We start from the raw sequence: 13,660 nt of genomic DNA on the forward strand, positions 1-13,660 counted from the left end.
CGAAGGGACTGAGCACCCAATTTCCAAAGAAAAGTGCTACCAGAACTTTACACGATACTTCAGGATTATTTTAATAAGGCACTTCACAAGGTAAACTGTAAATGAACCAGTGAGAGGGGTCTCATTTTCTCTGGAAATGAAGTAGCATTGTTAAAGACTGTGAAACACCCAAGGGCAAAGCAGCATTGTTCTCCGGCAAAAATATTGAGAACATAGTTACAAGGAATACAAAAGCACATGTCTGGTTTAGTCTGATAAGTCATACTAAATAATGTACAGAAAGAAGAGAGGAAATATTGGCAGTCATTTTGGATGGCATAAATGTAGTAAAAAAAACCTTTTTTTATTGAGAGGTATGACAATTGTGCTTGGGTGCAGAACTATTTATCAGCATGAAGTAAAATTACTCAGTTGAGGCAGCGAATTTTGTGTTTCGTAGAGATGATAAACAATTGAAATGAATTTCAATTTTCAGTGCAAAAATGCTAACTTTCTTAAGATGACAGAAACTGTTTCCTTAATAATCTCTTGGGGAAGTCTTAAAACTTTCATGAGAACAGTACATACAGCCTGTGAAAATGATTATGAAATGAAGAATATGGAAGATTACAACTAATTTGAGAAGTTACTATTTTTCTTCAGATGGTAGATGGTGAATTTGCAAAATGAGAGACCAGATTTGCAATACATTTATGGAACTGATATCTCTTCTCACCCAAAGAAGTGGCGAAAAACAGAAATTTTAAGACTGAGGAATAACTGAGGAAGTGGGGTCATTCCAGGGAAAACTGGCATGAATCTGATAAGTTGACATAATATAACAAACATCTACAATGAGGGCAGCATGTTCACCACTGGAAATAGAATAAGAGCAGCAGAATTTTCTACATCTACATCAGTACACAGCAAGTCATCTAACTGTGTATGGTGGAGAGTACTTCTTATATCATTGTCCATCCCTGTACCATCTGTGAATGGCATTTGGGAAGAAAGAGTGTCTATATACCTCTGTATTAGCTATAATTTCTCTAATTTTCTTGTTGTGGTCATTTTGTGAGATATATGTCGGATGAATGTGTTGTCCAACTCTTCCTAGAATGTGTTCTCTCTGACTGTCAATACTAAATCTCTTGATGTTGCACAATGCCACTCTTGTTGAGTCTACCACTGGAATTTCTTCAGCTCCTCTATAATGCTCTCGTGCCAACTACATGGTCCCCACGGTCATGTGACAAAGCACAGTGTTCTTTGTTGGATCTTCTCCATCTCTTCTATTAGCCGTACTTGTAAGGGTCCCACAGTGATGAGCAATATTCAAGAATTGGTTGAACAAGTGTTTTGTAAGCCACTTCTTTGGTGGGTGAGTTACATTTCTTGAATATTTGTTCTACCAATCTCAGTCTGTAATCTGCTTTTCCTACTATTTGTTTGTAATTAGTCATTCCATTTAAGGTCACTCCAGATAGTTACTCGCCAATATTTTTTACAGCCTTTTGTCATCAATGCTTTAGCTGTACAACGGTGGATCTCTTCTCCTATGTATGCAAAATATGTTACATTTATTTATGTTGGAGTCAACTGCCAGACCGGCACCATTCTGCAGCAGTATCGGTCTCGTGGAGGAACAAAGTGAACTGAATTTCACAAGACCTCTATTCATGGAATCCAATTTCACTTTTGTATTGGATATTTTCTTTTTTAAAAATCGTCATAACACATGAGCACAAAACATATTCCATACTTCTACAACATACTGCGATGTAAGGTCTGTAATTATGTTATCTGTCATAGCACCTTCCTGAAGATCAGAATGATGTGTGCTTTTTTCCAGTGCCAGGTACCCTTTCTTGCTCAGCAATGTACAATAAACTGCTGCTACAACGGAATCCAGTGCTTTTGCATCATCTCTGTACAATTTTAAAGGTATCTTACTTGGTCTTGTTGCCTTTCCACTACTAAGTGAATGTAGTTGCTTTTCTATTCCATGACTGGATATCTCACTGCCATTTAGACTATTGTAAGACGATTTAAAGGAGGGACTATATCACTACCTTTCGTGGTGAAACAATTTCGGAAGAGCAAATTCAGTATTTTGGCCCTATCTCTATTAGCTTCTGTTTCAGGGCCAGTATGGTTGCTGAGTGATTGAGTAGTTCATTTAGATATGCTCACTCGTTTTGCTTAAGATCAAAACTTCTTAGAGCTTTCAGTCATAGCGGTTGGCAAAATTTTACTTTCAAAGACACTGGATGCTTCTCTCATTGCTGTCCTCATGCTCATTTTTACATTTTTTAGCTTTCATTTTTCAGAATGAAGTTCTCTTTGTTTACGTTGCAGTTTCCTAACACGGCTATTAAACAACAGTGAGTCTTTCCCATCACTTAAGACTTGGCTTTAACATACTTGTCAAAGGCATATTGAATGATGCTTTTGAATTTTGATTTGAACCCCACACATTTGTACTCAGCATTGAATACTTGATGTTGACTGATCAGACCCTCAGCAATTTGTATCCTTGCACTCTTGCTAAGGAAAATTTATTTCCCACCTTTCTTAATATGCCCTTAATCATAGACGTTATCACAGCCTTCTGACCACTGATACCCTCCTCAACACTAACTGATTCAAAAAGTTCACAATTGTCTGTTGCTTGGAGGTCAGGTTTCCCAACTGCCTGCTCAAAGGAATTTTCAGACAAAACATTCTGAATAGTGTCACACAAGTCATTGTCTCTGACATCAATTTCTGTATTTAGCATGATGAATACTACCCCCAACCCCCAAATACAACTGCATGATCAGGAAACTTATTAATGAAACTCTGAATGTTCTTTCTGAAGCATTCTAGCACTACAGAACCTGATGCAGTTGATCTATAAAAGCATACTGTTTTGGACCCATCATTGATGCTTAACTTCACCCAGATTAATTCACATTCATAATCTGTGGAAACCTCACTAGATGCTATTGAACTCTTTACTGCAAGAAAGACACTGTCACATTTGGCATCTGGCCTGTCCTTACAATAAATATTCTAATCTCAATTTAATTATTTCATTGCTATTTACTTCAGATTTCAACCAACTTGTATGAAAGAAGAACATAATATGAGCCTTCCAGAAATACAAAGAAAACATGAATTAGAGGAACAATGTGTGTAATGCAAAAGGACAGTATTTGAATGGAGTGACATTCCAGCTGCAAGTGCCAAGATTTTGGAGAACAAACCAACGCAAAATTGAGACCTTAACCCATTCTGAAAAATACAGTGAAATAGTATTCTCGAAAATAGGCATATTAGTACAAAACAATGGCAAAGTGCTAATCTACAGAAATTAGTAGAGTTATTTGATGAATTTGGGCATGTAATCAAATATATATTATTTTGGTATGGTTTGTGAGGTACTACAAAAAATGAACACCTTCCCAAGTAATGCACAAAGATATTTAATATTTTGAGCAAGTACAATTTGCTTTAGCTGCAGATAATGACCTTCCTTTAGTCTTAAGCATTCCACAATCTTAAACCTACTTCTTAAGAGTGAGGTACAATGTAAATTCATAACAACTTGTTGGTTCACTGTTCTCTTTCACTATCCCCTACCTCCAACCCAGTAAGCCCAAAGCAAAAAATACACAGAGCAGTACCATCACTCACATGAGCAAGGTGTTTCTACTGAATTCATCAGCTAATTGAAGAATCACATATTTTTAGAATTGTCTCAAAAGGCATGTCCAGCTTCTGGCCATACTGAGTACTACTAGTTATGTCTTGTTGCTTAGTTAACCATCACTACCTGACCTCTTGATCATTTTATTCTTCATGGACACACACATAACACTATGCAATTCCATTGGTCACCAATGGAATATGTAAACTGTAAACAAGAAGAAAATTTAACCTAGAATTCCTAGCATTTTTCTTCTCAGAAGTTACTGTCAATACAATGTGATGATGTTATCAAACAAAGTTCAGTTTAGATAGTAAATATGTTTATGAAATGTAAATTCTGCTGGCCGATTAGGATAGGTGAGTGTGTATGATTTTTAACGACATAGCTTGCCAATACTTTGAGTTAAAATAAAAAATATCTTTAGTGTTTTGATGGTGCTAGGTATGGTGTACATGAAGCCATGGACCAAGGGGCAGTTACAATGGTATTCATTGTAAGGAAAGTCTGTTGAAATCCGAAGGGTTAAAATAATTTTCATTGCTGAAATCTGGCTCTTAAAGGAAGACTGGTAGCAGAGTAGAGTACCTGGTTAGCATACTCTGGATTTAAAATAACACCTGCTCATATTGCTCAGTTACACATGGGAAACACTGGCAATTTAGTGAAGGATGATAAATTGATGGCTGAAATATTAAATTCTATTTACAGAAATTGTTTCACATGAGACTATTGGTCTCTTGAAGTATGAAAGAGGGAAACATTCCACGTGGGAAAAATATATCTAAAAACAAAGATGATGTGACTTACCAAACGAAAGTGCTGGCAGGTTGATAGATACACAAACAAACACAAACATACACACAAAATTCAAGCTTTCGCAACCAACGGTTGCTTCATCAGGAAAGGGGGAAGGAAAGGGAAAGACGAGAGGGTGTGGGTTTTAAAGGAGAGGGTAAGGAGTCATTCCAATCCCGGGAGCAGAAAGACTTACCTTAGGGGGAAAAAAGGACAGGTACACACACACACACACACACACACACACACACACACACACATATCCATCCGTACATACACAGACTCAAGCAGACATTTTTGTGTCTGTGTATGTGCAGATGGATATATGTTTGTGTGCGTGAGTGTATAACTGTCCTTTTCTCCCCCCTTAAGGTAAGTATTTCCACTCCTGGGATTGGAATGACTCCTTACCCTCTCCCTTAAAACCCACATCCTTTCGTCTTTCCCTCTCCTTCCCTCTTTCCTGATGAAGCAACTGTTGGTTGCGAAAGCTTGAATTTTGTGTGCATGTTTGTATGTCTATCAACTTGCCAGCATTTTTGTTCTCAACTGCCAGAAAATATTTGAAACTGTTGTGAATTGTCATAGTCTAAACCAAATGCATTCTTCCAGAATAACCGTCTATGTACGTGAGTGTAATGAAGACTTTTTATCAAACAAAACTATTAAATAAATTGGAAATTCTGCAAAGAACTGTGATATCATCATTAGTGTTTAAGAGTTGTACTCAGGGAGAACACGGAGACTTTAAGCTCATAACTTTATCATGCAAATACTAAGAGCTGACCTTTAACATAATCAAATGTCGTGTAATGTCTTTAAATGGAAAATTTTCACTGTTATTTCATTACGTCATTGCTGATTAATCAATAAATTTGTAACAGCTCTCAGAAGGAAAAGGCGTAAGACCCAACCAAATAGTTTGGCTCATGCTTGGCAGGTCACTTGTGCATCATCTAAAACTAAAGAACTCCTGAGATATTTTGGCTTACTACCCCCAGGTTTTGAGAACACTGCCCCTACAGTTCATGTCGCACAACTGACTCAAAACTGATGGGGTCAATAAATAACTGCAAACTGAGCATATTTCGTGATCATCATCTACACGATCCTCTAATGCTTATTTTCAGAGAAAATGAGGAAAGAAACTTTTGTGACAAGGTTAATGCCCTTCAATGAAAGCAGTGTTGGTTGAGTTACTAATTCACCTGTCTGGGAAACTGAGGACATACATTTGATGTATACATGTATTCTTCAGTTTCCTCCCGCTCCACACCAAAATTGTTGGGAATCGGAGGGTTAATAAGGTATACTACTTCTGTGACAGGCTCACAAATATTTATTTCAGCTCTGCTCTCAGGCTGTGCATCCTCCGTTATTAAAATTGTGCAACTGGAAAACTGTGGTGAACAACCTGATACTACTAAATACACAAAAGGGTGATTTATTACTGAAAGAAGACCATAATATTGTTTCACAAAATGAATTTCATTCTGCAGATATAGGATAAAAATTCTCTGCACATGTGCTCATTGTTTGTAACAGACTCACAATGAAGACTATTCCTTTCATTTGTCATGTATACCATTACTGCTGGAAACCATCACTCCTTGAAATTTGGAACTATACAGTAACAGGCAATGAGGATAGCATATCTGGAATCTTGCACATGTGTGCACTTTTCCCATATGTCAGTACAAACAAAATTTCACCCACCAGTTGTCCGTGAACCCTTATGATGAATTCGGAAAAGGTAGTTTACCTTATGCATACATAAACAGCAATCTTAAGAATTTCTTATCTTAATATCTCACAAAATAAGCATAAGTGGTCCCCAAATATAATGGTGCAAAATGTTCAGTTTTCAATTATCTATTGTGGTTAACAGAAATTAGCACCAGCTATAGAAGGATTCCTACTACCCCAGTGTACTTGGTGAGTAAATAAAATACTGTCATTTTTGGAAGGTGACTATCGATAGTATGTATAAAATACATGTTTGACCATCATCTGCATTTATTTTAAACCCAAAAACTAATATAAAAAGCAGCTGATGGTAAAACATGCAATTTACAAAATATACTGTCATGATATCCACTAAGTTATTAGAATCCACTAAGTTAATAGAATTTCATTCCTCATTTGAATGTTGCCGTGATAGTTTTGTACATAAATTGTTGTTTCTGTGTGGTTCATGCCTTATAGAAGAGTGCAGCAATAGGCCAATGACAGCACCTTCATCACTGCTGCCAGAATGATATGCCAACCACTGATACACACCAATCACGGCCAGTGTGTAAGAGAACATGCTGCCAGCAAATATGGCCCACCTCTGTCTTCAACTGAATTACCTAATGAGAATGTTGTAATTGATGAAAAATGGATGTTGTTGTGCTAATTTGATTAACGACACTGACATATTTTTATGAAGTTAACATTTTTACAAAGACTGTTTAAACTATTTTTGCCCAAGATGGAATCTCTTTATGTTCAGGTTTGTAACTACTCATCAGGAAAGTTATCTGACAGATTCAACATTTTGCGGTGACTTACACCCTGGTAAACAAAAATATGAACACATTCATGAGAAACTATAAGTCAATATTTACCAAGTGCAAGGTTTATTAGCTGAAAGTTTAACTTCTGCTATATGTCTACATCAGAACAACGGTTGTAATGCCACATTACGTATGCAGTCAATTTTGAATCAATTGTTTCTCATTAATTTTAGTTGTCATTATCTCAAAAATGGAGGAGCAAAGAGCCATAACATCTCTGAGTACTTCCTTGCTGGTTGTACAGTAACAACATGCCAAACATGAGCCAAATCAGTCCATCTCTCTGTCTGTCTCCACCCCCCCCCCCCTCCCCACCCCCACCACGATCCCATATACACAGTGGGAGTCATATTTTATTAACAACAACATGAGACACACAACCTTAGATGCACTTAACTAAGAAAATTTTTCTTGTGTACACGAATATTCTTTCTCAGCTGCTGAACAAGCCTTTGCAGTTCCACAAACCTGAACACAACAGGAACTTTAGTTTTATTTGCGTCTGTTAAGCAGTCAGTTTTCTACACTTTTCGCTGCTTTACACATCTCTTCTTCCCATTTATGAACAAAGATCCTTGTTAAAAAGTTAAATTTTACTTACCTTATTCTTACTGAACGTTAATCTGCTCTTTAACAACAATAACAATTTAAAACCATAACATGCAAGTGTAGCTTGTGAAACACTGTACAAAGCACCGTACAAAGGAATATTCACACAAAATGGAGTGAGTGCTACAGTGATAACTACACAAAGGAACTGTACTACAAATGACACTACCCACAAAAACAATTCCTTTCACACATGCTTCATAATATCTGTCTACACAATATCCTTTCAAGATACTAGGTGACTGCCTTCAAACTACTTCCAAACCTAATGCAATTCAGTGTTACAATGTCTCAAGTTTATATTTAAAGCTTCTCAAATAAACTTACAGCATGTGCAACATTCAACTGCTGTTGCAGTTTCTGAATTTCTGCACATTTTTCTTGCAATCTTGATTCCTGATGCTCCAACAATTCTGCGGCATCTTCTGATGAAATCTCATTTGCTTCAGACATCAAATGTGCTCTCAGTTGTTTGTTCCTGGAAATTAAAAACAAAATACATGTACACATAATAAAAAATAAAATCAATATTCTATTCATGGGCATCATAAGCTACTGGGTAACTTGTTTTTTGGTTTTGTTTGCTTCCCAGTATACAGCTTCAAATTCTAGTTTCAATATATTCTGAACTCAGTAATATGTAACTAATTGAGGTAGCACTAAAATTATGATGTTGGAACCCCCTATCAGGATGAGTAGGGTTCAATTTTTAGTCAGCATCCACATGCTATTATAATATCAATGCCTACAAAACATGTAACATCCTTCCAACACTTTCCTTTCCTTTCACGGGCAAAAATTCATAACTTTCTATGAACGAAAATCATTTTAATAATAACAGAAGTATACTTTAAGTACCTTGTTCCATTTCATTTTAAATGCTTTTCATATTGTGGAAGTGATCACTGCAAATACACGACATATTTCCACAGGACTCTTATAAAAGCAAAGGCAAAAATCAAAACTACAAAATATGAAGAGATATAAACATTATATTGAAAATTTCTGGGAACTTATTTGCTCTAGGGCTGTAAGACACTAAAGAATTTTAAAAAGAAAGTCCCTCTTAGGAACTGCAAAAGACATAAGAAGATAGAAATATTTCAAAAATATGATGTGTAGATTCTATATTTAATTCACTAACAACCACACTCATGAGCAATTTAATTAGGTATAGGTCCTGTGTTCGGGTGAGAGTGCATCTGACACCATGGTGACTGGCATGGTCCGGTGTGCTATGTGAATAGAATGTGTCAGAGCTTCTGTTGGCAATTGGTGTGACATCTGGAATGTAGATGAGTAAGATATGTATGCTTTGGACACAATTCTGACCCATATTCAAAAGTTGTGGGTGTTTGTTGAATGGTTATCGAAAGGACAGCTTTGGGTCTCGTCGATCCTATGACACAACAGATTTTCACCATAATCAGATTGGAAACAGGGGCTACATGTTACTAGATATGAGTCTCCAATTCAGTTGCTCATGAGAATGTAACTACTGTCTGACACAGTATCTCATCAGCAGAACCATATGAAGCTAGTGTGTACCTTGCATCCAGCTGAAGAATGTGTTGCTGTGCTTCAGCAAGCTGCTTGTTAGCCACACTCAGTTGCTCTTCTAGTGCTGCTGACTCAACACATTTGATCGAATACTTCTCTGACAGTGACAGAATTTCTTTCTTTATCTCTTCCATCTCTGCCCTGCAATATAAAATTCATTAATGAGAATAATTAGAGCACTGTTACTGTTTATAGAAATTGTCTTCCTCCTTTTGATAACAGTCTCCCTGCCATTTAGTATAGTACAGAACCTAATTTTTCTTTCATCTGAGCACTATATGACATGTGTGATGGTCATACAGCTAAAATGCAGGACAGTAACAAAACCCTTCTAAAAGAAAGAAAATATATGTCTGAAAAATCTATAATAGTTTATTTTATTATGAGTTCCAGTGGTTCAAATACCATTACAGTTGCTAGGTTACAGTACAAGTTAGTGTTTTTTGCAATGTTTAGAACTGTGAATTTTTAAAAATATTTGCAACAACAGATACAGTACAGTACAATGTGCTAGATTTTTGATACTCATATCATCTAATGACCCATCATAATACATGAAAGTAAGTAAGGTACATAGTACAACAAACACAACAATAATTTTTACATATACACTACGAGATGTTCAGAGTACTAATAGCTTGATATCTGTAAATCAATATGATATATTTTACAGGAAAAAATAATTGATATTTATGTTCACAGTATAGGACATTCAAGTTATATAATTAAACTACACAAATGTACACTCATTTATGCTAAAAAAATTCCCTAAATGAGTAGAATGAATTTTAAAAATTGATATATCAACTTGTTCTTGAATGCATGAGTAATTTATACCTTTCTGCACACGGGTAAGATTTGTCTGATTACTGTAAAAGCATTGTTTTGACCTCTGTACTGTGAGTTACTTCATATAGTAGCCACAACGTGCAACAATGTTTTGAAAAGCCAATGTTTTTGTTAATGAAGTATATAAAGTAGAAAGGTAGATCTCATTCTAAAATCCTATACTTTCCAGAGCAGATTCCTGCAAGACTGTCTTGGATCAACACCACTCATAATGTTGAAACTATCTTCTGAGTAACAAGAACTTTTTTTCTGGAAAGAGCTGATTACTCCAAAAGTTTATGTTGCAAGACAACAAGGTATAGAAACATCTTAAGTATGCAGCTCTGGTGCCATCATAGTATGTAGATGAAGTAATTATGAATATGGCAAAATTTGTGGAATGAAGTCTTTTTGACAGATCTAGGAAATGGCAGGGCCAATTAATTTTGTTACCGATGTACACACTAAGGATTTTTAAGAGTCCACTTGTTGTATTTGTTGTCCATTACATTTTATATCCTCTTGTTCTTTCTGTTGCACATGTAATTGTACCTAATGAGTTTTTTTGAGATTTAGAGAGAGTTCATTACACTATACCAGTACACCATATTATCGAATGCACAGTTAGCAGACATTTCCAAGTTTTCCCACCTATTTATCCATTTAATGTACTCTGACAGAGTGAGAGGTCATTTCTAAGTATAAGAAGTAGCAAAGGCACCAAAACTAAGCCTCATGGCACAATAGTGTAACAGATGTGTGTAACTGGCTGGTCACTATTAAATAATCATTTCAACCACTTTACAACATGCGTAAACCACACCTGTTTATCCATTTTCTTGTTAAAAGTCACAACTTCTAATTTAAAACATACCCCATCGCATGGTTATCTAAATTAATATACAGAGGCATAAACTTAGAGTTGCCCCATTGTCAGGATATTGCAGAATGGTAAAGTGCAAGGGCATATATTGGTAACTTCACTTTGCCATAGAAGACAGTCATGTGCTCCATGACAGTGCCCCATCCATAACTAACTCCTCAGTGGGTGGAAGGGTGTTTGCCTAGGCCTGTTGATCTTCATCTCAAATTATCTTGTATTTGGACTATTTATTTCATTTGGGATTGGTGAAAAGCAAACTTTGTTCTAAAGTTCTGAAATCAGCGATACAAGAAGAAGCATAATGAAGCTACATACAAAACATATACAAAAAGGGAAAATACACAGACTGTTTCAAAGTCATCTGTTATGCAATCATGGTATACTGCTCCCCGATTACTCACTTGGAAATTATGGTTCTACCATCATCTTTTAACCTTTAAACATAACATTTGTACTAGGTACAATGCTAAATGTTCTATTATACCTTATTTCCTACACTCGTTAGCTGCATGCAGTTCTATATAAAGCAGTTTCTAATCAGGAATTTTTTAGACTTACTCATGCTCTTTATGAAGTGCACCAATGTCGTGTGTAGACTGCATCTTCTTTATGAATTCAGACTTAAATTTTCCAATCTCTTTCTGAACTTCAGTTTCATGTGCTTTTCTCATAGCATCTAGGGCTGAAAAATTGGTAGGGTTATTTAATACACCATTGACTATCATATTATAAAGAATCTGTCAAGATTAGTTTTAATGTATACCTGCAAGGGTGGCTTGTGTTTCCTCAGCAAGCGCCTGCTCCTTTTCCAATCGCAGTTGCTCCAATTCCTGACGATGTTTCTCTTCCAATTCAGCTATTATACGTCTGTGAGAATTTTCCATTGCAACTAATCCTTTTTCACACAGAGCCTGTTAGAGCAACAGATGGAATGTTACAGCATTATGTTAAAATCAGAAATCAAGTCTTCCTTGATGTTTCATATAGATACAATGCATACAAGATGTTCAGTTTGTGAAAGAGGGTGCAGAGATATGAAGTGTTTTCACTTGAAGGTAATTATTTAATAAAAATGCTGCTTAACATGCAACGAAACTTTATACTGTGATTCATGCCGCTTACGATGTAACTGCTGAAATAGTCCATGCTATGGCATTATCACTTGCAGCTACAATTATTTATGTGCATACATCAGAACAATTATGCGTTATTCGCCACAAATTACTGCATCTTTTCCCCCTACAAGATGCCAGTCACACAGCTGGCACCTTGTAGGTGCATAAGCAAATGTTTGCTCTCTCTCTCTCTCTCTCTCTCTCTCTCTCTCTCTCTCTCTCTCTGTGTGTGTGAGTGTGTGTGTGTGTGTGTGTGTGTGTGTGAGGGGGAGGGGGCGACGGACAACCTCATGTCCATCTAGCTCAAAAAAGAATTTTTTGTACTCTGGCCAAAGGATTATTCTAAGAGCTAGGAAGTTTCTTTTTGTGTTTGTCTATCGACGACTCAACACTTTTGCTTTCCAGTGATTGTCTCCTTTAATCCAAATGTGTTTCTGTTCTACCAGAACTTTTCTACAACAAAAATAATATAGTTCAGCATCATACAAACAATTAGAAGGATTTTGTTGAAAACATGTCATGGCCTTTTATGAGGAACTGCACTTGTATTTCACTTCAGTAATACAAGAAAATCAAAGAACACCTAAATTTGGACAGAACAAAAATTTGAAACTTCATCTTCTGAATAATGGTGTAGTGTTTCAATCAGCACAGGACCTCACTCACTCACAGATGGTTTATAAAGTTTCAAATTGTATGAATGAGTGGTTAGGGGAAGAAGAAATTCATGTGCTTGAATATGGCCATCACCATTAAATGGGGCACTGTGTATTTAGAAGACTCCACTATTGATAAAGAACAAAATTGATGTCATATGAAGCCTTAAAGTGCCTACACAATGTCATCTGGTGCCGTACTCTTCTTACTTGTTTTGAGGATAACACAATGAAAATGTTCCCCAGACTATGTTCAACAATATAAGTATACATCACAACATAATTATGAGCCTTTATTGGATGACTGCCATACAAAAACGGAACATGTTGTTGGAAAAAGGATAAAGGATGGCTCACTGTATCATTTTTTTTAAATACCTATTTCTCAATTCAATTTGACATTTCACAGTGACTTATTCAAGGTGTTGTCCAAGCTCTGGCATCAACTTTGCTGTTCAGTATTTTTTTTTTTTTTGTGTTTGATAATCCTGGTCATTACAGATTAATTTTTATGCATTACTACTCCTCAATTATGTCTGTTTGGGGATTAGATGTAGACTAGTATTAGGTAAGAAGTTGCTCCATCTAAATATTCTGGCAAAAGCTGCCTTCATTACTCACTGAATACTGGCCAGTTATATGACTTAATACATAATATGCTTTCTGTTGTACTTTTAGACAAATTTTCTCCATTACAACTCACATATGACAAAAGAGATGATGTGCTCTGGAATAAGTGATGTTTCTCAACACAGCTATTTACAGTATTTTCATAGCAACCACTAATTTGAGTAGCTTTGTATAATAAAAAGAGCAAGGGTGTAAAAGATTTTAAGCTTAAATCCATATGAAATATTTTGTAAATACCAACATTACTTTGATCAGTTTAACACACCGGTTTCATATTTATCCAAAGCCACAGAAATCAAAGTCTTTCAATCTTTGCAATGAATGGCTACCACCTGCTTATTTTTTTAGGTGTA

At 36.0% G+C, this 13,660-nt stretch overlaps 1 protein-coding gene across 3 annotated transcripts in view; it reads right to left on the minus strand.

Annotated features, from left to right (window-relative positions):
- LOC126270867 (protein outspread) overlaps window positions 1-13,660 on the minus strand; it is a 705,494-nt gene that overhangs the window by 15,568 nt on the left and 676,266 nt on the right. For all 3 annotated transcript variants that reach the window (XM_049974105.1, XM_049974106.1, XM_049974107.1), the window contains exons 22-25: window positions 11,670-11,817; window positions 11,465-11,588; window positions 9,184-9,336; window positions 7,963-8,113 (exon numbers count right to left, since the gene is read on the minus strand). In XM_049974105.1, coding sequence (XP_049830062.1) covers window positions 7,963-8,113; window positions 9,184-9,336; window positions 11,465-11,588; window positions 11,670-11,817 — 576 coding nt within the window. The remainder of the gene's footprint in view (window positions 1-7,962; window positions 8,114-9,183; window positions 9,337-11,464; window positions 11,589-11,669; window positions 11,818-13,660) is intronic.

The sequence above is a fragment of the Schistocerca gregaria genome, chromosome 1 (genome assembly GCF_023897955.1).
Source record: "Schistocerca gregaria isolate iqSchGreg1 chromosome 1, iqSchGreg1.2, whole genome shotgun sequence".
Lineage (NCBI taxonomy): Eukaryota > Metazoa > Arthropoda > Insecta > Orthoptera > Acrididae > Schistocerca > Schistocerca gregaria.